Source organism: Echeneis naucrates, chromosome 10, assembly GCF_900963305.1.
Source record: "Echeneis naucrates chromosome 10, fEcheNa1.1, whole genome shotgun sequence".
NCBI classification, from domain to species: Eukaryota; Metazoa; Chordata; class Actinopteri; order Carangiformes; family Echeneidae; genus Echeneis; species Echeneis naucrates.
In genome coordinates this window covers 12,841,707-12,864,283 of record NC_042520.1, presented here as the reverse complement: position 1 = coordinate 12,864,283, position 22,577 = coordinate 12,841,707, and the positions used below count along the sequence as shown (strand labels likewise).

Sequence of the window (22,577 nt, the reverse complement as noted above, 5' to 3'; positions counted from 1 at the left end):
ATGACTTAGAAATTGGTTCTTTATTTATTTATGACAATGTGTGAACCCAAAAAGGTTTTCCTCTGAAGTACAGGATGGACAGAATAATGAATCTGCCAAACATATGCTCAAAATGACCAGTAAAATCCACTTTTCAAATGTTAATCTTGAGCAAAACATGTAATGAAGATGTAATTTAGCACTATATCGAAAGGATGCTCTAGTTTGATCTTGAAGTACGAACTTAATCCAAGTGAACGCTTTGCTTTACGCTCCACTGACTATAAACCTCATGATCCACAGTAACGGACGCCCACCCAGCTTCGGTGACGCGTTTCTGTTTTCTGTCCAATTGGCGTACATATTTCTTTGATTGACAGCGCCACTGAGCGATCTGATTGGTTTCTATGTGGTTTCCAGGAAGTAAACGCCACGGTTCTAACCACCTCCCACATGTGAGTCCTGTCGATAGCACCACGCGCGTCGTGTGGCGGAGAGGAACCGGTCGGGAAGGCAACGTCATTCCTCGGACCACCGACCCGACGTAGCGCAGCAGACTGAGAGCGGAGCGGAGCGGCGTTGTCCGAGGCAGGTACCGTACCGGCTCCATTTTTAAAGACATACACCTAATGTGTGAAAAGCTGACAGTCAGTTTCTCTGTGGTTTCGTTGTGAAAGGGGGTAAAAGTAGGTCGTATTAGATAAGAACAGGGTGGACGCTAGGGCCTGGCAGAATGTAGGCCCGTTATTCTCCGCGCCCTGTACTGTCAGACACAGCCCGGGTAGGCTCCTTTCCTCGCGGTCTGTTCAGCTACCAGGGCTGGTCAGGTGCCTGGACGGACACCGTGCCGCTAGTTTGGAGAGGTATCCAGCCCAACTAGTGAGGCGAGATACTATCTCTGCTGCGCGGGGCTGTGATTATTCACTAGCCCGGTTCCTGAACAGTTTACCGCATATGTTTTGCTCTTCTCTTTCCACGTCTTTTCAGGTGCTGAAGCGATTACAGCAGAAAGATGGCGGACGACCCCAGCGCGGCGGACAGGAACGTGGAGATATGGAAAATCAAGAAGCTGATTAAAAGTTTGGAAGCTGCTCGTGGGTAAGTGGTCGATTTTGCTGTGTGTCGATCCATTGTCAGGGCTAATACTGTGAGGTTTTACGGCTCCGGTCAATGACTCTAATGTGGACCACCGCAACAGCTGGAGATCGGATAAGTGGGGCCGAATTTGGGAGTGGTTAGCTTAGCATAGATAACTTAGCTAACTGTAGCTTTTGCTGCTAGCTTGCTAATTGCTAAGCACCAACTGCTGTCGCATATAGCTTGTATGGAGGTCTGATACATTGTGTTCATTTAGACAGTTATGTGTTGTGATTTGTCCACGGTCATCTCTTTTGCTGACATTGACGATCGGGTTGCCTTTAGCTTCATTCAGGGTATAAAGCTCAGAGCTCTAATGTTAGCTGTGTTGCTAATGAGACCCGCTAATAGACGTCATCTCTGAAGAGAGGCCGCCATGGTTATCTTTAACAAGAAAGCACGTTGATGGGAAAAGGAAGGCCGGCTAGCTTACACTTGGACTCCCACATGCTTTAATTGAAACATTTCATAACTTTGATTGGCGTTTCTCTGATCCCTTTAAACACAGATTATACTTAAGGGCTTCTTAATTCCCCCATGAGTCCGGTAAGTTAGCTACCTCATGGCAATCGAGCTGCTCAGCGTTATATGAGAGCTGTGGTGGTTACAAAATGGTCAGGTGAAGAGAAATCCGGAGCAGTTGTTTGCCGGTTGGGCTGTTGTAGCCTTGTTGAATTATTAGACATGCCATGTGAAATATGGGTGTTGCTACAGCGGCTTGTTGCTCGCTCTGCGTCAGCTTGCCGTCTAGTGTTGCGCAGAATTTGCTGTCCTGTGCTCCACCGCCTGCCATGTCACACACAGTTGACCATTTGCCCTATATTCATCCAGCTACCTGGGCCTGTGTGTATGTGTATGCATGCAGAGTTTGCCTGCGCTGTTAGGCTTGGTCGTTTGACAGGTTCAGGACAACAGTGTGGAGTAGTGGCACCAAAGCTTGGTCCTTGATTTCAAGGGCAGATGTTGTATACTGTGTAACTGAAAGCTCAACCCGTTTGTCCCTCAGCCTTTCAGACCTTGTCAAGGTGATATATTTCAAAGAAATTTTGTTTTTACATAAGCAAGTAAGAATTTGAGTTATTTAATACATAGGACAAAGTTTCAGTTCACAAGTTCAGTAGAGAATACCTTGAGTGGATAGTGCTTGTCATGTCACTATAATTTTGACATGGATTTGAATTGTTGTGAGTTTGAGCTTGTTACACCTTTAGTAGTTGTGAGGTATTATTATTACATTATGATTGTTAGACACTCATAGAATTGTGTTAATGTTTATGTATAGATTTGTTTGTCTGTAATCACGAACATTTAGTATTTTCTTTCTATAGTAATGGCACCAGTATGATCTCATTGATCATCCCTCCCAAGGACCAGATATCCAGAGTGGCCAAAATGTTGGCTGATGAGTTTGGCACTGCCTCCAACATCAAGAGTCGAGTCAACAGGCTTTCTGTACTTGGGGCCATCACCTCTGTACAGCAAAGACTAAAACTCTACAACAAGGGTATGTGTTACAATTAAACCTTAATCAAAGTTGCTTAAGGCAGATTTGATTCCTTTTAGGAGCCATTTACAAGACAATTATTCTCATATTCCAAGTGAGAGTCACAATCATAGAACAAATGGCAAATGCAGATGTTAGTAATGTGAAGTCATAATTTAATTTGCTGAGACAAACTATAACAAATAGTCATGTAGAATCCAGTGAGTTTTGTGCATGTGTAGATAAATACAGTTTTATTAACATCAACAGGTTTTCATTCATAGTAGGTCTAGATCTATCATCTAGTGATGGAGTTGTGCGGCATATCTCTACAACACGATTATACCGCTTTTGACCTTTCCTTCAGAAACTCTGCATTAGCTAGCTATCTGTCTGTACAAAAAAACTATTATTTTTCTAATCGAGCACCCTGTCTTTTTTTTTTTTTTTTTTTCCCCTCTCTTACCAGTGCCACCCAATGGTTTGGTCGTGTACTGTGGCACAATTGTGACAGAGGAAGGCAAAGAGAAGAAAGTCAATATTGATTTTGAACCTTTTAAGCCAATCAACACCTCCCTGTATCTCTGTGACAATAAGTTCCACACCGAGGTAAGAGCTGCTTTGAGTTTGTTTGTTTGTTTTTACAATTTTCTATAGAGAAGCTGCTTGTACGCAAACTTCTTGTGGTAACCTCCATGCTTTCTTTCTCATTTTCATCATCCATTCTCCTTTCATTCTTCTGACAGGCATTGACAGCCCTGCTCTCTGACGACAGTAAATTTGGCTTTATTGTGATTGACGGTAGTGGGGCATTGTTTGGCACACTGCAGGGCAACACCAGAGAGGTGCTGCACAAGTTCACTGTGGACCTACCCAAGAAGCACGGTATTTACCTACAATACTCCCACAACACTCAACTTTAGATATTTTCAACTACACAGCATGATTAAGATATAAATAGTTAAATATTAATCCGCATTTCTTTGTGGCTTTTAGTGTTGCAGTTAAAAAAAAGCATTCTTATTATCTCTTATCATCTCTTATTTTTTTATCTCTCCGCCAGGCAGAGGAGGGCAGTCTGCTCTTCGTTTTGCTCGTTTGAGAATGGAGAAGAGGCACAACTATGTGAGAAAAGTGGCTGAGACGGCTGTCCAGCTTTTTGTGTCCAACGACAAAGTCAATGTGGCAGGAATGGTCTTGGCTGGCTCTGCTGATTTCAAGACGGAGCTCAGCCAGTCTGACATGTTTGACCCAGTAAGTGTATCATAAAACTGCATGAATCAAGGATTTTGTAATAGGGCAGCAATTACGAAAGGTCAATGTCTTTCAAAAATGACAGAAGCTACACTCCAAAGACATTTAGAATCTCAAATAAGTTTCTTATATAATGCTGTGCCAAAGGGACAAGAAAAATAATGTATTCATTACATCATTTTGAAATGGGAAGTTCCCAGTATATACAAACAAATGAGATAAAAGCAAAATAAAATATATGTATGTAGAGTCAGGACAATCCAATTTTTTTTTTTCTCCTTTACCTTAACACGATGGTCTAAAAACACATTCACTCTGTCAGGAGAGTAATATTAAAAACAAAAATTTGTAAACCATAATCTTATGTGATGCACTCTTTATAGATATTGTTTTCCTAAGCTGATATCACATCAACAGTTCTAATGTAGTCCTTTTGGTGAGCATACCCAACATGCAATCATAATACTGATGGAGAAAATTAGTGAACCTTGAGATTTAATAACTGGTAATTTTGTTGTGGAGCAGTCTTCCTATAAAACTGCATCAGGTCAGACATGTTCTTAGTATGTCTGGTGTGAGCTTATTCACTGTTGGGATGATATTTTCATCTTCCAGTGCAGTGTCTTGTGTGTTCTCATATAAATAATTCATAGTAATCGTTTCATAAAACAGTTGTAACGTTGTGTTCAAAACTTTAAATTACCTTTAATTTAAACTGTGGACAGGCATAATGACCATCTTATTCATCCCTATTCGTATTTGCATTTATGACCAGACACTAGTGATCAAAGTGTAGTGTACATTCATTGATGAGCAATGGACTGAGAAAGAGGTTTTGGGGGTTCAGTAACCTAAAGACAGTCCTTTAGACTTGATACAAAGATGCTAAGTTAAACAGCAAATGATAAATGACGATGGAAATTATAAATACTTAAGATTAAATTCCCTTATTCCTGCATGAATATATCTGTTTACCATGTGCATGTGTTCGTGCATTACAGAGGTTACAGGCCAAGGTTCTGAAACTGGTAGACATCTCGTATGGAGGAGAGAATGGCTTCAACCAGGCCATCGAGCTCTCAGCGGAGGTTCTCTCTAATGTCAAGTTCATCCAGGAGAAAAAGCTCATAGGTGAGTAAGCCTGTTGTCACACTGTCTCCAGGTGTCATCAGTAAAAGTTAAAGGAAAATAAGGCCTTTGTTGTGATTTTCTTGATGGTTGTCCCTCTCTTTAGGGCGGTACTTTGATGAGATTAGTCAGGACACGGGGAAGTACTGTTTTGGTGTCGAGGACACACTCAAAGCCCTGGAGATGGGAGCGGTGGAGATCCTCATAGTCTACGAGAACTTAGACACTATGCGTTATATTCTACGTGTACATGGGGCAGAGAGCAATGGAGCAGAGAATGGTATACAAACCACATATGCCATACCTAACATTGCTGAGAAACTTGGCAGTAAATATTTTGGTGATGCATAAAAACTTTATGTTCCTGCTTCATTTTTCAGATGAGAAAACTTTGTACCTAACGCCAGAGCAGGAGAAAGACAAGTCTCACTTCACAGACAAGGAGGTAAGCCCAACAAAGAAAGGACTGATCACTGTAACTTATAGTAATTATACTTAAGTCCAAGTTTTTCTGACTTTTTAATTTTTTTATAGACGGGGCAGGAACATGAACTGATTGAGAGCATGCCCCTGTTGGAGTGGTTTGCAAACAACTACAAGAAATTCGGAGCCACGCTGGAGATAGTCACAGACAAGAGCCAGGAAGGGTCCCAGTTTGTCAAGGGCTTTGGAGGCATCGGGGGTGAGCGTGCAATTGTTTTTATAACATCAACATAAATTAAACTCATTCACCTCCCTTGAGGAGATGAATGATTTTTCTTTAGAGTATAATATCCCTGTCCCTAAAAGGTGTTTTACTTATCCCGTCAACCACTTAGTATTATGTATCTACATTACTGCCAGAACAAATCTAATATTCTAAATGCATTTAACATGGCTTCCTGATCTAGGTAAAGTTTTCTTCATACTGATATATTGTTGTTAGCATTGCACAGATTCATAGTCAAGTCTTGCTCTGAATAGTTTTGATTCCCAGTGTGTTGAAGTGAAATTTTCGAGGCTCTAACTGATTTCAGTACGATTTCTTTTGTGAAAGAATGCTGAAGTAAATACAGAAAATCATCAAATGTATTTAATTTTGCGTCTTTTTGTAAAACTAATAACTATGTTGTTGCTTCTTCTTTTTTTTTTTTTCTTGAAGGGGAATTTCAGAAATTCAATCTTTTTAGATAAGGATTTTTCCACCTACTTAGCTAATGAGGATCAACTTATCCTAATTAAAATTCTTCTTTCGTTGCTGCCGTGACCTAACCTAATATGACATAAACTGGTCAGCCATCATTTTTCACTTGTTAATCTATCGTCTTTGTGTTCTTCAGGTATCTTGCGGTACAGGGTGGATTTCCAGGGCATGGAGTACCAAGGAGAGGACGATGAGTTCTTTGATTTGGATGACTACTAGGTAGTCGGGGACTGATATTGGGAGAAAAAAAGAAAAGCAAGCAAGGAATGAATGAAGAAATAAGGAAAGAAAAATGCCACCTCTCTTGCAGCAAGTGAGAGGTGCAACCGTGTTGACCATATATGACAGACACACCTTCCAATTTACCTGTTGCATACACAAACTTGCACATACATTTCATCTGTTCACTCAACAAAATACATCACACAGGCTGAAGAGGAGTGAGATTTTCTTTCATCAAGAGAGGGAGAAAGCCCTTCCTGAATAAATCCCTGCCTTAGAGTGCTGGTTCCTTCCCCTAGTTGGATTGGACTTGACTCATTTTTGTTCTTTTTTTCCTCCTCCCCTCCATTTTGAATGAACACAACAGCAAGTTCCCAGATTCTTCGCTGCCCCTAACCCAGTCTGAAGATGAACTTTGGACTCACTCCTCAAATATAGAAAATATATTTTCCTTTCTTGCCTCATCATGTCCCTACCCTCTCTCTCTTCTCCCCTCTATGCTTTTTTTTTCTCATTTCATTTTTTTACTGGTAACTGCTGCTGTTGTATTTTATGAGAGTGGGGGATTTTTTTTACCTGGGTTTCTGTAGAGAAAGGGGGACAAAGTATTAAATTTGAACTGCTGAAAACCATTGCTACCTCCTCATCTGCTGTGGTCTCAATCCTGTGCTGTGTCTCTGTTTCTACAAATCTGGACATTTTCTCTTCTTTCCTGAAATAATGAATGTGTTGTAATCCTTTGTTAGTGATAGGTATGCATGGCTGCATCTAGGGGATTCACTTGTTTTGAACTAAGTAAGAATCCCTGATTCATGTTGAAATGTAATTATTTTGAAGTCATATGCGGCAATAATATAGCTCTCACATTAAGGTATTCATTTGTGCCCCCCTTGAAGTGAGATAATGTTTGGAAATTAATTCTGAAGTATTTGAATCCCAATTTCCGATTACACCCATGCCATACTTGAGTACATGTTAAAATTAACAGCTTTGTGTATTCAGAAATTAATTTGAAATGATGGATTCAAACTAAAGGAGGTAAAACTGTTTCAAGGAGCTTGGTATGAAGAGGGTTAGGGTTGAAGTGTGGGGGAAAGTGAAACTAAACAACCTTTCCATTACAGCATTAAACAAAACAATTTAACTTTAGCTATCTGTCAAGTCAGTCCATATTTCAGCCAGTCAGCGATTTTAATTATCAGCTGTTAACTTTGTGAGCCACACTTTTTCCACAGGTTCCTGGTTTAAGTATCACTTTCTGACTAGCCCTGCGTGTGTGGTTTTACAAAAATAGGCCGTTTTCAAATCTATTATCAAAAAACATATGTGGTTATATCACACCGATAACACCGTTTTTAGCGCTGGTTTATTGGGTTGAATTTAAATAACCATTTCCTTTGATCACATGTGACATCGGAATAGCCGACATTGTGCAGCATCTCAACGCAAAGCTATGCGGGTGATTGATTTTGCCTTAGTGTATTCCTCTTCAGGATAGCAACAGCATCTTCATCCATTTGCCCTTTTGTTTGGGGGAGTCACCGGGGAAGCCTTGGTAGCACGGTAAGCCAATCAATAAAAGGCAAAGCGGCGAAACCACCCCCTCCTTTTGACAAAATCCGTCCAATTAGCGCGTCTTTTTCATAGCATGGGCGTTCCCATCCCCCACCCACCCTTTGACACTGCCCTACCGGAGCTGTGTGGTTGAGCGAAGTGAATGACGTCTCTGCATTTGCGGGCCGCCGACGCAGGGCTGGGTTTCCATTTTCAGAGCGAGTTTCGGGGGGGATCGTCAACATGGAGCCGGAGATGGAGGACAAAACGTTGGAACTGATGGTAAGAATAATCTCGATATGCCATCCTGAACACCCGAAGGTTTTAGTATCAACCTTACATGGGGGGGAAGCGCCGAGCCTCGGTTCGACGGCAGGAACGGGCTGAGGCGGCTTGTCGGGAGAGGTGGAGGAGAAAGGAGGAGGTGGAGGTGGGGGGGGACCAGAAATCAGAGGGAGGGCCTGAAATTATCGATACATTTTGTTAAGATTGCTCCGCATAGTGGTCGGATTGATAAACAAGACACGGACATTATCGCCTGATTAATGTAAAACGCGAGTCCTTTTGGTTGAACTCGGTGATCGGCGGGGAAATCAGGGTTGATGTTCAGCCGTCGGCCGAAGACAGCGGAGGGTTTTCGGGGCAGCGTTCACTGCGGTGACGCTGCGCCACTTTAACTGGGCCCTGTCTCATATTTAGCCATCCAGCTAACACCGACTCGAAGGCGATGAACGGCGTAAATTTACAGGTATGTTAAAGTATCTAGTTTATGTTAAGATAGCCTAGACGGTGAAAGATGTGAGGGGCAGGGAAACATTTCCTACGGCACCGCGGATTGTTGATAAAATCGCGGCACTGCGCTGCTTGTCTGTTTATATTTTTAAAGTGCGTAGAAGGAAGTGTATTGCTTTTCATTCACATAAACGAGGTAGCGATTAGCTTAGTAGCTAGCATGCTAAAAATGCTAGATATACATCACAGCGATTTCCTTACCAAAACAGTCAATTGGTCAGGGCAAGAGAAGCTTTGTGGCTGATTACAAACATCAGCTAACAGCGTAACGAGGTCTTCCTTGATACATCAATAGATTTGTTTAACAAGTAACACAGTTTCTTGTGAAATGATTGGCTACCTTGACATGCTAGCCAGCTAGGCTAATGTTAGCTTACTAATAGCCAACATCAACGTTGCAGGGGTCAAATTGGTCGTAAAGAAGACGTAAAGCAACATAAGGCTGAAATGTGTTTGGTCATTTAACACAGTTACAACTTCAGGCGTTCTTCCTTTATGTCGGAAGAGCGCCCACTCTTAGTTTCCTCAAACAAGTCAGTTGAATTGTCATGTGGACTTAACATATGAAGTTATATTGATTAAATAATATGCTCGACAGGTTAGTCGATTGTATGGACCAGACATCCTGAGGCATGCCAACATGCCTACGGGATAATTGGTGCTTATTTTTCCTGAAGGGTCCTTTTACAATCACAACACACATTTATAGCTCATGAACAATTATTTTTGTGAAGCCGAATCCCTGTATAGAGACAGCTAGTAGATTACATTATCAGATTTAACTGAAGTATTAGAAAACATCATCATATGTAAACACTCTGTTTTGAGATTCACTTGTTTAATTGATGAGATTTATTTTGGTCTCTACGTTGAAATTAATGCATAGTGGTTTAAAGAAATAGTTTTGTGTCCATATAATCACATTGTTGAAAAAGAATCTTAAATGTCAAAAAGATCACATGGTGTATGTAGCATGTGGATTTTGTGAACTCTGTGAATTACCTCATCTTTAGTTCCTTCCCCTTAATCTGAGGAACTATCATAAGAGTGCAGGATATAGGGACTTGATATTGACAAACCTCCTGAAAGTTGTTTTTTTTTTCTTAATTCTTTCTGGAGTTTGTCTGTGTATTTAATTTGATTATTGATTTCTTCGTCCCTGTGTTATTCACTAACCACTCATGAGAGTGGGGATGGTTGAACAGTGGGGGGGTGTTTCTGTCAAAACAACAGTGGCTATAATTGACAATTAATCCCATTGCCCCTCCCCCTCCTCTACCTATCCCCACCCAGTTCATGTCTAATAATGCTTCTGTGTGTATGTTTATCAGTCTGTATCCTGTGTGTGAAGGAGTGTGTGTTCCTGCGCTCACTGTGCCAATGTGTGTGTAGCTCTAATACTGGTTTTTCCCCCTCACTATCCCCCACCTCCTCCCCCTTTCTTCTCTCCTCACTTTTGATGATTACACACCCACCATCTCTTAAACTCAAACCAAACCTTATTTATTTGTGCATTATTTTCTTCTTCTTACACTTTTCCACACACCGCCTGTCCTGTTCCTCACCAATTCCTCACCACTTCCATCAATCTATCCATACATTGATCCATCTACTCCCTTCCTTTGGTTACATTCTCACTTCCCTCACAAACCCCCTCCTCTTTTCCTTTACTTCCCATCTCTGGTCTCTCGCTCTACCCTTTCTCCTCCCTCACCCTGTCCACTTCGTTCTCCTTCTCCCTTCCTCCCTTCCTCTCTCTCTTTCACACAGTGCTCTGTGCCTCGCTCTCTCTGGCTGGGCTGCTCCTCGGTGGCTGAGAGTTTGTGTGCACTCAGGTGCCTGCAGAGCATCCCCTCCACCCGGGCTCACAACCAGGTTCTGCCTCTCTCCTCTTAATTCTGCTGCTCCTCCTCCTCTCCCTTCCCTTCCTCCCTCGCCATCTCCTCACCCTTCACCTTTCTTCGCCCACTCCACATGACTCCTCATACCACCTTGGTGCAGACAGCACCCACTCAGCCCTCCTCACCCTCCTACTTCCTCACCTTACGTTGTCCTATTCTCCCTGTTGGAAGCACACTGCTCTCAGGTTCTTCCCTGGTGCGCCCTCATTGTTGCTCTGTTTGATACAAAATTTTAGCTGTACAAACTTCTTTACACTCCTGTCAAATCACAGTTCTTGCCTCTTAATCTGACCCCCTGAATGCGTAAAAGACAAACCAGTAATAGTGTCCTGTAACACACCCTGGACAATTTTACAATTGGACATTTAAAAAGTGGACCACTGCTAAGTAATGTGGTGTTAGTGGAGAATGCAGGGGGCGCCAGGGAATAATCCTGCACTGAGGGGTAACATTTTCTCCCCTTCTACCTGGAGGTGTGAGGGCCGTGGTGGGGGTCTTCCTTCAAGCTCTGAGAGGCTACATGCTTGCTTGCCTGCCTGCCTGGCTAAACCTGGTCTTTCTGTTTGTTTTTGTCCTTCCTTTTCTTCTTCATGCATGATTATTAACACCAATAAGCCCATTTTGGCTTCTTTTATTGTCTGCTTTTGTCTTAGTACCTGAACTTTTATGTGGTTGTTATAATGGCAGCCACTAACTTGTTCTATGTTGGTTTTGCTTTCCTCATGTAGCAGCATCACCAAGTTAGATGGTTTACTGCAATGACCAAAACCTTGAGCTGTTGTCACAAATCTGATGTTATTTCTGGTTTTACTTGGAAGAGAATAGCTTGAAAATTGAGAGCTGGCCGACTGCTTTTCTTGAGCCTCTGGAGAAACACTCAGATAGGCTATTATGTGATATACACCAACAGGTCCCTATCTGACCACTACGTAAAGGCCTGTGTGTTCCATTTACTCAAATTAATTTGAACATATCTACGGAAATGTACATGGAACCCTAACCCTAACCCTGCAAATAACAATGACACATTAGGCCCTTTTTGGTATGTCTCACGTGTAATTATGGTAAATATGCTCTGAGAATGTTATTTTATCCCTCCTTCCTCATTTCTTTAAAGTTGGCAGTGTGTGGCAAAAAGAGTCTTCATAGTTCATGGATGTGCTCCTTTGAGGGAAATGTACATTTCCATGAAACATTGGTTTAAGATGCCCTCTTAACACCAGTAGTCCAAAATATTCCTAGTCAGAACTGAAACAAGTTTAGCAAAGCACCCTGAAGAGGTTAACAGATCTCTTTGGAAGTGGTGTATGTATGAAGTGTATGTAACAATAGTGCTGCCTTACTACCACAAAAGGATATATGCCATGAAAAATCTGCTATTTACATCATGATTTATATATGTATTCTGAATATGATGCTGTTGTGATTTAGTAAGAATTGGACAAATGGTCTTCCTCTTTTTTCTGTCACTGTCGATATATAATTTATGTCAACACATGGTAGTTAGAATGAAAGATGTTTCTCTAGCTTTGACTTGGCCTGCACTTGTAAAGGACTCGGTTGATTCTCAGACTTAACTCATGCTACAAATGGATGGGATCTGCTTAGTTTCCATTATGTTTTTTTTTTTTTTTTCCTTTATATGCCATAAGACCACTACCTGACTTGAGTTTCATTACAACCATGCTTGAGCTTCTGCCAGTGACATACCCAAGATGCTGCAGTTTAATTTCCTGTCCAGACTACTTAGCTCACACCAGACAAGCAAGCAGATAAATTCCTTTTGTTGCAGTCAGTGCTTAGTTTTGTTTTTTTTTTTTTTCACTTCATATGTGTGTATGCACGGGTGTTTGTGCGTGCACGCCCCAGAAGTCCTAATGGTTACCCAACCCTTACTTTGGCTGTGTTTGTGGCACTCTTGTGTCCAGCGCTATGCACACCGCTGCCCTATCACAGTACCTTTAATACAGACACAGAAACTTAAAACACTAACCTGGATCATTTCTTTGTTTTGTTCTCTGTCTCCAGAACACATCAGGGATGGAGTCACAGAACCTTGTGGACGATCTGTCGCCAAAGAAGAACACAGTTCTGAAGGTGTGTGCATCTGTTTTCTTGTGTGCTTATGGGCAAGCATTTTGTTTATTCATGATCACAGCTGGCTAAAGAAAAGAGACCTGCAGCTCAGTTTACTCACATTTCCAGTCAACAAAATACTATTATACTGGCTGCGCAGGATTAATCCTTTACCAATGAACTGCTAACTTCACGTTTTTAATCATATTAAATATGACAATTATCACCAGAGATTTTCATGGGTTTCTAGTTCCCTTCTTGCCACCATTAAAGTAAACAACACACACTGATGTTGATAGATGCTATCATTGCCATTAACATTTTCTGATTCTGAAGGTTCATCCTCACCTGCTTCCATACATACAGCCTCAACACAGCTGTCATCTACTGGTTTAATGAGCTTTAAACCTAACTTCCAACTTAATCTATTCTGAAACAGTGAAAGACTTTTTCTAGATCCACCACAACCTTCTGTTTCATTCCTCCTTTTCGTCAGGCACACTTACACCAGTAATGGGGGGATATGAGTTGAATTATTGTGTTAATGCCATTGTGGCGACTGGGTTCAAAGTAAAATTGTGTTTTGTTTTGGTTTTTTTTTTTATTAAATCTTATTCTAGATTTAGAACTTGTTCTACAGGTAAGCGTGCTCTGACCTGGTGTACAGGTGAGACCACTGCCCAATGGTTTCTGGGGATGTGTAGACATGTTGGGCCACAAAATGTAGCGTGTCACATAGCTGAAATGGCTTTCTATAAAAAATGCTTCTTCAAGAATGCCCAAACCTTACTGACTGCTTCATATAAATCTCTGAAATTGTTTTGTTTTTTTTTTATGTCAATAATGCATGTGTCCCTATCTATATAGCTTAGTAATGGTCCTGTCGTGGGCTCCCGCAAGCGTCCATCAGAGGGAAACTATGAGAAGGAGAAGGAACACTGCATCGCCCTCTTTGACCAGTGGTCGGAGGCTGACCAGGTGGAGTTTGTGGAGCGACTGATCTCCCGTATGTGCCACTACCAGCACGGCCACATCAACACCTACCTCAAACCCATGTTGCAGAGGGACTTCATCACTGCCCTACCAGGTACAAATATGGACATTAAAAAATAATACAAAGAAATTGACAGTATGAGTACCATCTTAATCACAATCTCTTTTTACACTAAAGCACAAAAGTCCCATTATAATTTTTTATGACACAATCAAAACAAAATCATTTGATATTCTTTTATTTAAGTTGATCATTGTTGTTAAATTGGAACCCTCACTCAGTGAAAGGATACACAACTCCTACTCGGCTACAAAATGAAAGCTGCTGTGATTTTTAGATCACAATTTATCTAAAAATTTCATTCAGGTTTCTATTTCAGATTCTTGTGGGATTTTATATATTAGAAATAAATACCAATGCATTCACAGAGTAATTAAAAAAAGATAATAACAATATAATGTGCCTTTAGCAAGGAGAAATGGACTAGATGAAATCCTATTAATTTAGCAGAAAACATTCACTCAGCTTCTTCTCTCCCTCTAGCCCAAGGCTTGGATCACATAGCAGAGAACATCCTGTCTTTTTTGGATGCCCGCTCGCTGTGTTCGGCAGAGCTGGTGTGTAAGGAGTGGCAGAGGGTCATATCTGAGGGTATGCTGTGGAAGAAGCTCATTGAACGCATGGTCCGCACTGACCCACTCTGGAAAGGCCTGTCTGAGAGACACCAGTGGTAAGACTTGACACACATTGATTGGTGGCTGCCCTATGACTCTATTATGTAGAGATTAAAAAAAGAGCTGAGGCACACAGAAAGTCAGTGGTTTAGAATGGTGGTTAAGTATTTGTCTCCAGGCTGCCTGTTATTCTCTGGCATGGTAGGTGAACCAAGACAAATCCTGACGATGAGGTAGTAACATTTGACTTCACTGGTCTTGAGTGTTGATTAAAAATATGCAACTGTCACATTAATTATTCTCTAACCCTTCCAGGGAGAAATACCTGTTCAAGAACCGCACATCAGAAGTCCCACCCAACTCCTACTATCACTCTCTTTATCCTAAGATCATCCAAGACATAGAGGTAGGTCACAACAGCTAAATGGATTTTAGCATTTAAATAAACACTTGTCATTTTGCACAGATTTCATTATGTCATCAGATAATAAAAATAAATGTTGAAAATTCATATGTGGAGACTGTTCTCATAACAAAACCTGAATGTATTGAAATACCCTGACTTTGAAAGAGACATGACATAGTTTAAAATCTATATTAGAATCTGATGTACTTTCCCCCAGGGAAATTCTGCTGTTTGGAAGCTTATCTTCCAGTAATGAAGGAGTTGTAAAGTTCACTTTACTTGGATTTTTTTATTGTCCTTTAAAGAGTAGACAGTCTAATATGACTACAATATTATAATAACTCGTGGGAAATGTGTTACTCTAGTAGTGTTCATTCTTTCACAGCTTCTACTTTCTAATTGAATGATTTGCTAATTATTTTCACCCAAAAATGTCAGGGATTAATCCAATAATCTGCTAATAATGAATGAATTTGAATAATTTATAATCATAGTGGTATATTCTATTTCTTTAATGCCAGATCCACTTTTACACTTAACTACAACTCATGCCTGTTTCTGTCATATAACTTGACACAACACAATATTCAACACAAAGCTCCATCCCTTCTTTAATGTAGTTTCTCTCACTCTCTGTCTTCCCTCCAGACTATTGAGGCCAACTGGCGATGTGGCAGACACAACTTGCAGAGGATTCAGTGTCGTTCAGAAAATAGTAAAGGGGTTTACTGTCTCCAGTATGACGATGACAAGATCATCAGTGGCCTTAGGGACAATTCCATCAAGGTATGTGTGTTTAAAGCTGAAATCTGTTTATGGTTCTCTTTTGCACTGCACACTGCCACCAAATGGCCATTTCCAAACTTTTTTGGATTTAAAGCAAGAGGCTGGAAGTACAGATATGTATTAATCTAATAGAAGAAAAAGAAAAAAATATGTATAATTTCCTCCTGGCTTAATGTCAATTCACTCCTGCCATCACTGCCGTCAAAAACAGTGCATTGACAGCTTCTGGAAGAAAAAATTCCCTCTGCTCATATTTGATGATAGCTGTTCTGTAGGTCTGTGAAGCAGAGGTGTGAACGTTTCATTGTGACAAGTTCATTTAGGGCCTTCAATGCTTTTGCCCTCCAATCTTTTTTTTTTTTTTTTTTAAATCACTCAGTATCTCACAATTGGCTTATCTGAAAAATATTATAAATATTAAATATTATCTGAAAAATAACATGTCAAATGGCATCAAAGTTTAGTTGAAACAAAAGTGAAGCCAGTTTAAAAGTTTCACGACTCGTTTCCTGTTGCTAAAAATACAGTAGGCTTGTATCAAAAATGACTTAAAAATAATTAAAATAATTAAATAATTAACACTGATCTTTTATTTACGCACCAGTAGTAGAGAGAGCCAGAAGCGTTGTGAATAACTTGTGTATATATTCTGTATGCGTGGGTTTCTTCCAGCCTTCCTGTATTTATGAATTACATTTTTTCCTTTGGCTCAGTATTGCTTATTATCTTATTGTGTATGACACTTAGCTAAACCAGCAGAAACTGAGACATTACACAAGTGAATTATAGGATAAAAGGGCTCAGCTGACGACCCGTTGTGTGCTCCACTTATCTGTCTGTCCTTGGAAAAGAAAATGATGATGATGATGAAGACGAGGAGAGAGGGTGGAGAAGAGTGGATTTGTCTAATTGTTCTGGAGCAGGCTGACACATATCGAAGAAAGAGCTGAATGGCTCTCTTTCTTGAGAACACACAGGCACACACAGCTCAGCTATGGGGAAGAAGGTCATGAACAGTGTATGAAGAGCCCTATAAGAATAGGCTATTCTTAGTACAATCCATATCTGTAACTTTCTCAATATGACTTATTTTTTTCCTATACTTTCTGTATCCTGCTCTGTTTATATCTCTGACCTCTCCCTGGCCTCACTCATCTTTTTCTCTTTGTTTCAATATCCTCCTATGTTTGCTCCTTACAGATCTGGGATAAGCAATCTCTGGAGTGTCTGAAAATACTGACTGGTCACACAGGTTCAGTGTTGTGTCTGCAGTATGATGAGCGAGTCATCGTCACTGGGTCTTCTGACTCAACTGTCAGGTATAACACACGTCTTCGAACCAATGTGTTGGCAAATAAAATAACTACGCATTTTACTGGGGAGAAAGTTTATTGTTAATCAGGCTTGTCTGAAAATTTAATTTGTCAGGGACTGTTAGACTGCTATAAATCAGAAATTGTGCATTGTGTTTCTTCATATTATTCTTATGGCTAAATATTTCATACGGAAAAGCACATAAATACAGAATAGATTTCAAAAGTTGGAGACGAGGTGGAACAAAAGAAAAGTGTGTGTGTGTGTGTGTGTGTGTCTGACAAAGTTTGTTACAGTTTAGACATACATTCATTTATCATTTTCTCGTAGTCTTCTTTAATACAATAGTGGCGATACTTTCTGCAGTCCATCCTGTAGCCTCAGTCTACCTATTTGTTTTCATCCGATCTATAGATGCCCTGCACTGACCTGACTGACAGTAAACGTATTACTTAGGTAAATGTATCTCAGACAGAATATAAAACATTACAGTTTATTATTTCAGGAGTAAGATTTACTAATGTTACCAGAGATAGTGGGCTTATTTAAAGACCTGGCTTGTGTGTGTATGTTGACACTTGCTTGGCTACTCCACACAGAAGCTCAACATTAATTCTCTTATTACTTCACACTTCAGCTGTACTTGTTGGGCAGTATCCAAGGAAAATGTGACTTCACTTCCTTAGCAACAGCTTGACAGGCAGTTGGTTTGTACGTCTGGTTGTCAGCTTTTCCAGTGTTCACCATTTGACTCTCAATTCCCACTGCTGCTGTTCAGTAACATGTTCTTCAGTGTCTGTGTGTGCGTGAGTTGCTCTCCATCGTAAAACTAATAAACATGATTCTCTCTCGTCTCCATTGTTTTCCCTTTTCCTTCACTCCCATTGCATGTGTTTTCCATCTTCTATCTTCTCAACTTTCATTTTGACCACTCTTCCCACTGCCACGTCTCATTTTTCTTTCCCACTTGCCCATTTCCTGTACCATTTTCCACTTTTCTCACCCCTTTGTCATCTCTTCTCCTTCTCTCCTACCTGACTCCCTCATTTGACATCCCTGTTCCTCCTCCCTCATATGTTGCTCCTTTTTCTTTCTTTCTCTCTCTCTCTCTCTCTCTTTCCTACCTTTGCCCCAACATCTGAATACCTTGTCATTCCTTCTCCTCCTGTTTTCTTCTGCCCCTTTCCTGCTGCCTCTCTGCCTCTGCAGGGTGTGGGAGGTTATGACGGGTGAGGTTCTCAACACACTCATCCACCACAATGAGGCAGTTCTTCACCTGCGCTTCGCCAATGGCTTGATGGTCACTTGCTCCAAAGACCGTTCAATTGCAGTCTGGGACATGGCATCACCCACTGACATCAGCCTACGTCGGGTCTTGGTGGGACATCGGGCAGCTGTCAATGTGGTTGACTTTGACGACAAATATATTGTGTCTGCCTCGGGGGACCGCACCATTAAGGTAACAACACGCATTTGGTTTTCTCCTTAATCATAGTTTTCTATGGGAGTTCAGTGGACTAGATAATGCTTATTAGCTGTCTCTATACCTGAAAATTCTTCCAAAAAAGAAAGTAACCAGTGTGAAAGGTTGAAAGCAAAAAACAAAGGGGAATGTCAGAAAGTTTTAAGAAGTTAAGCTTGAATTATATGAACTAAGATACCTTGAGCTAGATAAGTCTGGTTCTGTAATGATGATGATGTTCTTATTTATTTTTTTCACACATGAATAAACACTGGCCCCTTGATTGACAAAGTAATCTGTACTGAACTGTCTCTAGGTATGGAGCACAAGCACCTGTGAGTTTGTGCGAACTCTAAATGGTCATAAGCGGGGTATTGCCTGTCTACAATATAGAGATCGTCTGGTGGTCAGTGGCTCATCTGACAACACAATCCGGTAAGTATGTGAGAGGTGACCACAAACCAGCATATTTCAGACACTGCATTGTTTTCCTGGTGCCATTAGACTTGAACTAAAAATATCTACAGTTTATATTTTCAAATATTGACACATACATTGTAGAAATTTAGAAAAATTGGTAGTTTTACTATTTTGATATGAATGACACTCTTACTCAGAAACTGATTAAACTAAAAACACATTCTGTCATTATAGATATAGACGGCAGCAATAATCCAGTTGATGAGTGGATTTAACTGTTTATGTAATGAGCCGTTTTACTTCTACAGGTTATGGGACATAGAATGTGGGGCGTGTTTGCGAGTGTTGGAAGGTCATGAGGAGCTCGTGCGCTGCATTCGTTTTGACAATAAGAGGATTGTTAGTGGTGCCTATGATGGGTGAGTGTAAACACAGAGTTTTGTGTACAAAGATTGAATTTGTTCCTGACTGACATTCTGTCATCTCATCTTACTTTACAGTAAGATTAAGGTGTGGGACCTGCAGGCTGCCCTTGACCCTCGAGCCCCTGCCAGCACATTATGTCTGCGCACTCTAGTGGTGAGCACCATTGATTCTGCATACTGCCAAAGAGCAAGCTGATAGAGCTATTGGAGGAGTTTCTATCAACCAGTTTTTTTTATTATCGTCATTGTTTAACTTTTTAAAAATATCTTTTTGATAGTGAGGATCATCAAGTAGATATCAAAGAGAATTATAATGACTGAATTCAGTTATGCATTTAATCACGATCCGTCAACTTGAATTTCGGCAGTGGGGTGACATCACAAATATCCATTTTTAGAATACATGTTCCTCTTTGTATGAACATGATGTGTAAACGTGGTCCTCTGGTGTTTTGTTTATTTTCAGGAGCACTCTGGTCGTGTGTTCCGTCTTCAGTTTGATGAGTTTCAGATCATCAGCAGTTCTCACGATGACACCATTCTGATTTGGGACTTCCTGAACGTCTCAACCAACGGCCAGTCAGAGGGACGGTCTCCCTCTCGCACCTACACTTACATTTCTAGATAGCAGGTACAACAACGCACACACAAACACTGAGCACTAAAAACACATCACCCTTCATTGTTATGCCTAGTTCAGAGTCATATTCAGTCAATTTGTTTAAATTTGTGTACCAGCGTGCGGCTAATGATGCTTTTCTTTTCCTCAGGTGGCGCCATCCACCGCACCCTTCCTTGGAGGAGCCCAGGGCTGATTGACTGATGGGTGCGTCCATCATGGAAAGGAGCCCATCTCTTCTCTTTCCTCCTCGTCATCTCTCTGTCCACCTCCCACCCTGCGCCCGCCAGCGCTGCCTCCCTGCCCATTCTGACAGACTCTTAAGCTTGTGCCCATTGCCTGCTAGTACCGTGACATGTTCACACAGACACGCACAGATACACAGGTCAGCACTGATCAAGATGCCCTACTACAGAACCAATACAACTCTCCTAAGAAGTTCACCTTCTACTCTTAATTTATGTTTGTAAAGTACTTTAATGACAGTATTAACATAGATCTTATATAAGTCACACGCTCCCTTTGGTCCCCCAATAGAAACTTAAAGCAGCTTCTGCTCCTCGGTTTAAACACCTGCCAAGACAGGTTCCCCACAGATGGAATCGCTTATATATATATATATATATATATAAATAAATAAATAAATATATATATATGTGTGTATATATATATTTATTTATTTATTTATTACACACAGACACAGTGGCACAGTTGGACAGAGGATGACTGGAGCTGTGATGTGGGAGACAGAGACTCTTTACTCAGCTCTAAGAAAGGAGGGAAGGATGGGAGATGGAGGGAGTGAGTGAGGGAGGGAGGGAGGCAGGCGTGTCAGGGATGATATCCCTGCTTCCTCTCACTCCCTCTCACTCCTCCTTGTTTCTCTCTCCAACCTATGCCCCCTCCCTTGCTCCCTCCCCTCTAACCCCCAGAGATGCACACTCGCTTGGAATATGGGGGGCTCACACACTCAAGTTTGCATGAGTGTGTGTTTGTGTATGTGGACTTGTGAAACGGCAGAACAGAGCAGAAGCGTCAGACAGACATGCATGTGAGGTTGCCTTGGATACAGCATCCTGGCACACCTCTGCTTTTTTTCTTTTTTTTTTTTTTTCTTTTTTTTTTCTCTTTAACTCTTACTTTCTTACTGTTTTTTTTATTGTTTATTTTCTAATTTTATTTGAGTATTTTGGTTCTTAGTACAAAAATCATACTAAACGTAGTCCTCTTTCTCTTCCCCCCTCCTTACTGTCTTTTTCCTCATCCTTTCTTCTAACTTTAACCTTTGTCATCTGTCCCTTTCACTCCATCTTTCTCTCCCCCATCATCTACGTGCTTGCTTTGGTTATGAGAGAAGCTGGAACTCAAGAGCTCAAATTTAGCTGTAAACGGAGTTGTCTTGTCAAAAATTGTGTTGTATATTAAAAATGATTTTTTAAAGAAGAAAATGACCTTATTGTGAATAAAGTACTTGACAGTGGTGGAGTGTTGAGCCAACTGTAACATGAATGATTGTCTAATTGTCTGTCTGTTCTTGTCTGCGTGTATGTGTGGGTGGATTTGTCCTGCACTAGATCTTTGACGTGTTGATACACTAACCAGACCTTTGGTCTGTTCCTTCTCTGCTTCAGTCAGGCAGCAGGGAAAAATTTAGATAGTTATCAGTGATTGTCGACAAAAAAATAGTTTGACAAGGAAATTCTTAACTCGTGACTCGTCAAATGACTTTTCTTTTTCTTCTTTCTTTTTTTTTTTTATGAGGGAACGCCTGTTTCCACAGTGAAGCGAGAATGTGCACATCTTGCCTAAAAGCTCAGAACATCTACACACCTTGGTATCCCATTTTCTCTTGCTTATGATTATAGCTTGGATTCGATTCTTCAATGAAGCAAAATCTTGTTTCTATGGTTCTATGTTTGTACTGTTATGTCTTGATTTTTTTTTTTTTTTCACCATTTTAGCTACAGTGTTTGGTATCAGCAAATGCTCAGATACCTGGACAGTTTTGGTTTGTGTTGGTGCTCCATGTTGTTATAGTCAGGTTTCTGAAATCTGGCATAATGTCTCATCCAATTTTCAGAAGACAGTAAACTCTTCCACAGCACACACTCTTTTAGATCACCTCATCAGACGTGATGCTCAAAACCTAAAGCTGCAGGTGGACTGCAGGATGTTAGTAGTTTTAAATATTTTTCTCACTCACTTTTTAAGAAACACTTTTATTAAAAAATAAAGAGATGTGGTGGTAAAGCTGTAGCAGAGGTAACTGATTTGTGCTACTTTTATTTTACCATTTATACATTGACCAAGACTGGTCAATCACTTCTGCTGACTTAAGTAAAATCACTCACATCAATGGGAATTTTACAGAAACAGAATTGCATCCAAACAGCGAGGTCAAGTAAAATTAGAGAAGATTATTGTGCCTCCTAGTCACACTATTAAACTTTTCATTACTAACCACATTCTGTTCGTTAAAATTCACTGCCAATAATTTTGATATTGAATGTCCCTGACTGCAAAAACCTTTTTTCACAGTTGTTTATTTTTACATTGGCTTTGTGGTAAATGTATAAGATTGGCCACCAGGTGGGAGTATGAACTCAGTGAGCTCCTATAGTGTTGTCTGTTTATGAGACTTAGGCTCTGTGTGGTAGCCAAGCTTAGAGTCTAAACAACCTGTTACAGCAGATCAAAATGTGGAGTCGTGAACATAAATAAATGTGTAGGAGAGATATATGTTGGATATGGAGGTGCATTCATGGAAA

General features: G+C 40.6%; 2 protein-coding genes across 4 annotated transcripts; both read left to right on the top strand.

Annotated features, from left to right (window-relative positions):
• The first annotated feature begins 435 nt into the window (after window positions 1-435).
• Window positions 436-7,018, top strand: etf1a (eukaryotic translation termination factor 1a). Its single transcript, XM_029512657.1, has 11 exons — window positions 436-571; window positions 967-1,077; window positions 2,445-2,620; window positions 3,069-3,208; window positions 3,346-3,484; window positions 3,663-3,853; window positions 4,855-4,984; window positions 5,088-5,261; window positions 5,362-5,426; window positions 5,516-5,663; window positions 6,301-7,018. Exons 2-11 carry the CDS (start codon window positions 992-994, stop codon window positions 6,381-6,383), a joined length of 1,332 nt encoding a protein of 443 aa, XP_029368517.1. The 5' UTR covers window positions 436-571; window positions 967-991; the 3' UTR covers window positions 6,384-7,018.
• A 1,077-nt stretch (window positions 7,019-8,095) lies between these two features.
• Window positions 8,096-21,383, top strand: fbxw11a (F-box and WD repeat domain containing 11a). 3 transcript variants are annotated; one of them, XM_029512097.1, is made up of 14 exons: window positions 8,184-8,222; window positions 10,503-10,607; window positions 12,662-12,730; window positions 13,577-13,796; window positions 14,247-14,433; window positions 14,693-14,783; window positions 15,432-15,569; window positions 16,770-16,888; window positions 18,093-18,342; window positions 18,662-18,780; window positions 19,074-19,184; window positions 19,266-19,344; window positions 19,657-19,821; window positions 19,961-21,383. In XM_029512097.1, exons 1-13 carry the CDS (start codon window positions 8,184-8,186, stop codon window positions 19,816-19,818), a joined length of 1,689 nt encoding a protein of 562 aa, XP_029367957.1. In that variant the 3' UTR covers window positions 19,819-19,821; window positions 19,961-21,383. The 3 variants fall into 3 exon arrangements, with proteins under 3 accessions (XP_029367958.1, XP_029367957.1, XP_029367959.1); XM_029512098.1 differs by lacking the exon at window positions 10,503-10,607 and having other exon boundaries at window positions 8,096-8,222; window positions 19,961-21,373; XM_029512099.1 differs by lacking the exons at window positions 8,184-8,222; window positions 10,503-10,607 and adding an exon at window positions 8,455-8,688 and having other exon boundaries at window positions 19,961-21,379.
• The last annotated feature ends 1,194 nt before the right edge of the window (window positions 21,384-22,577 follow it).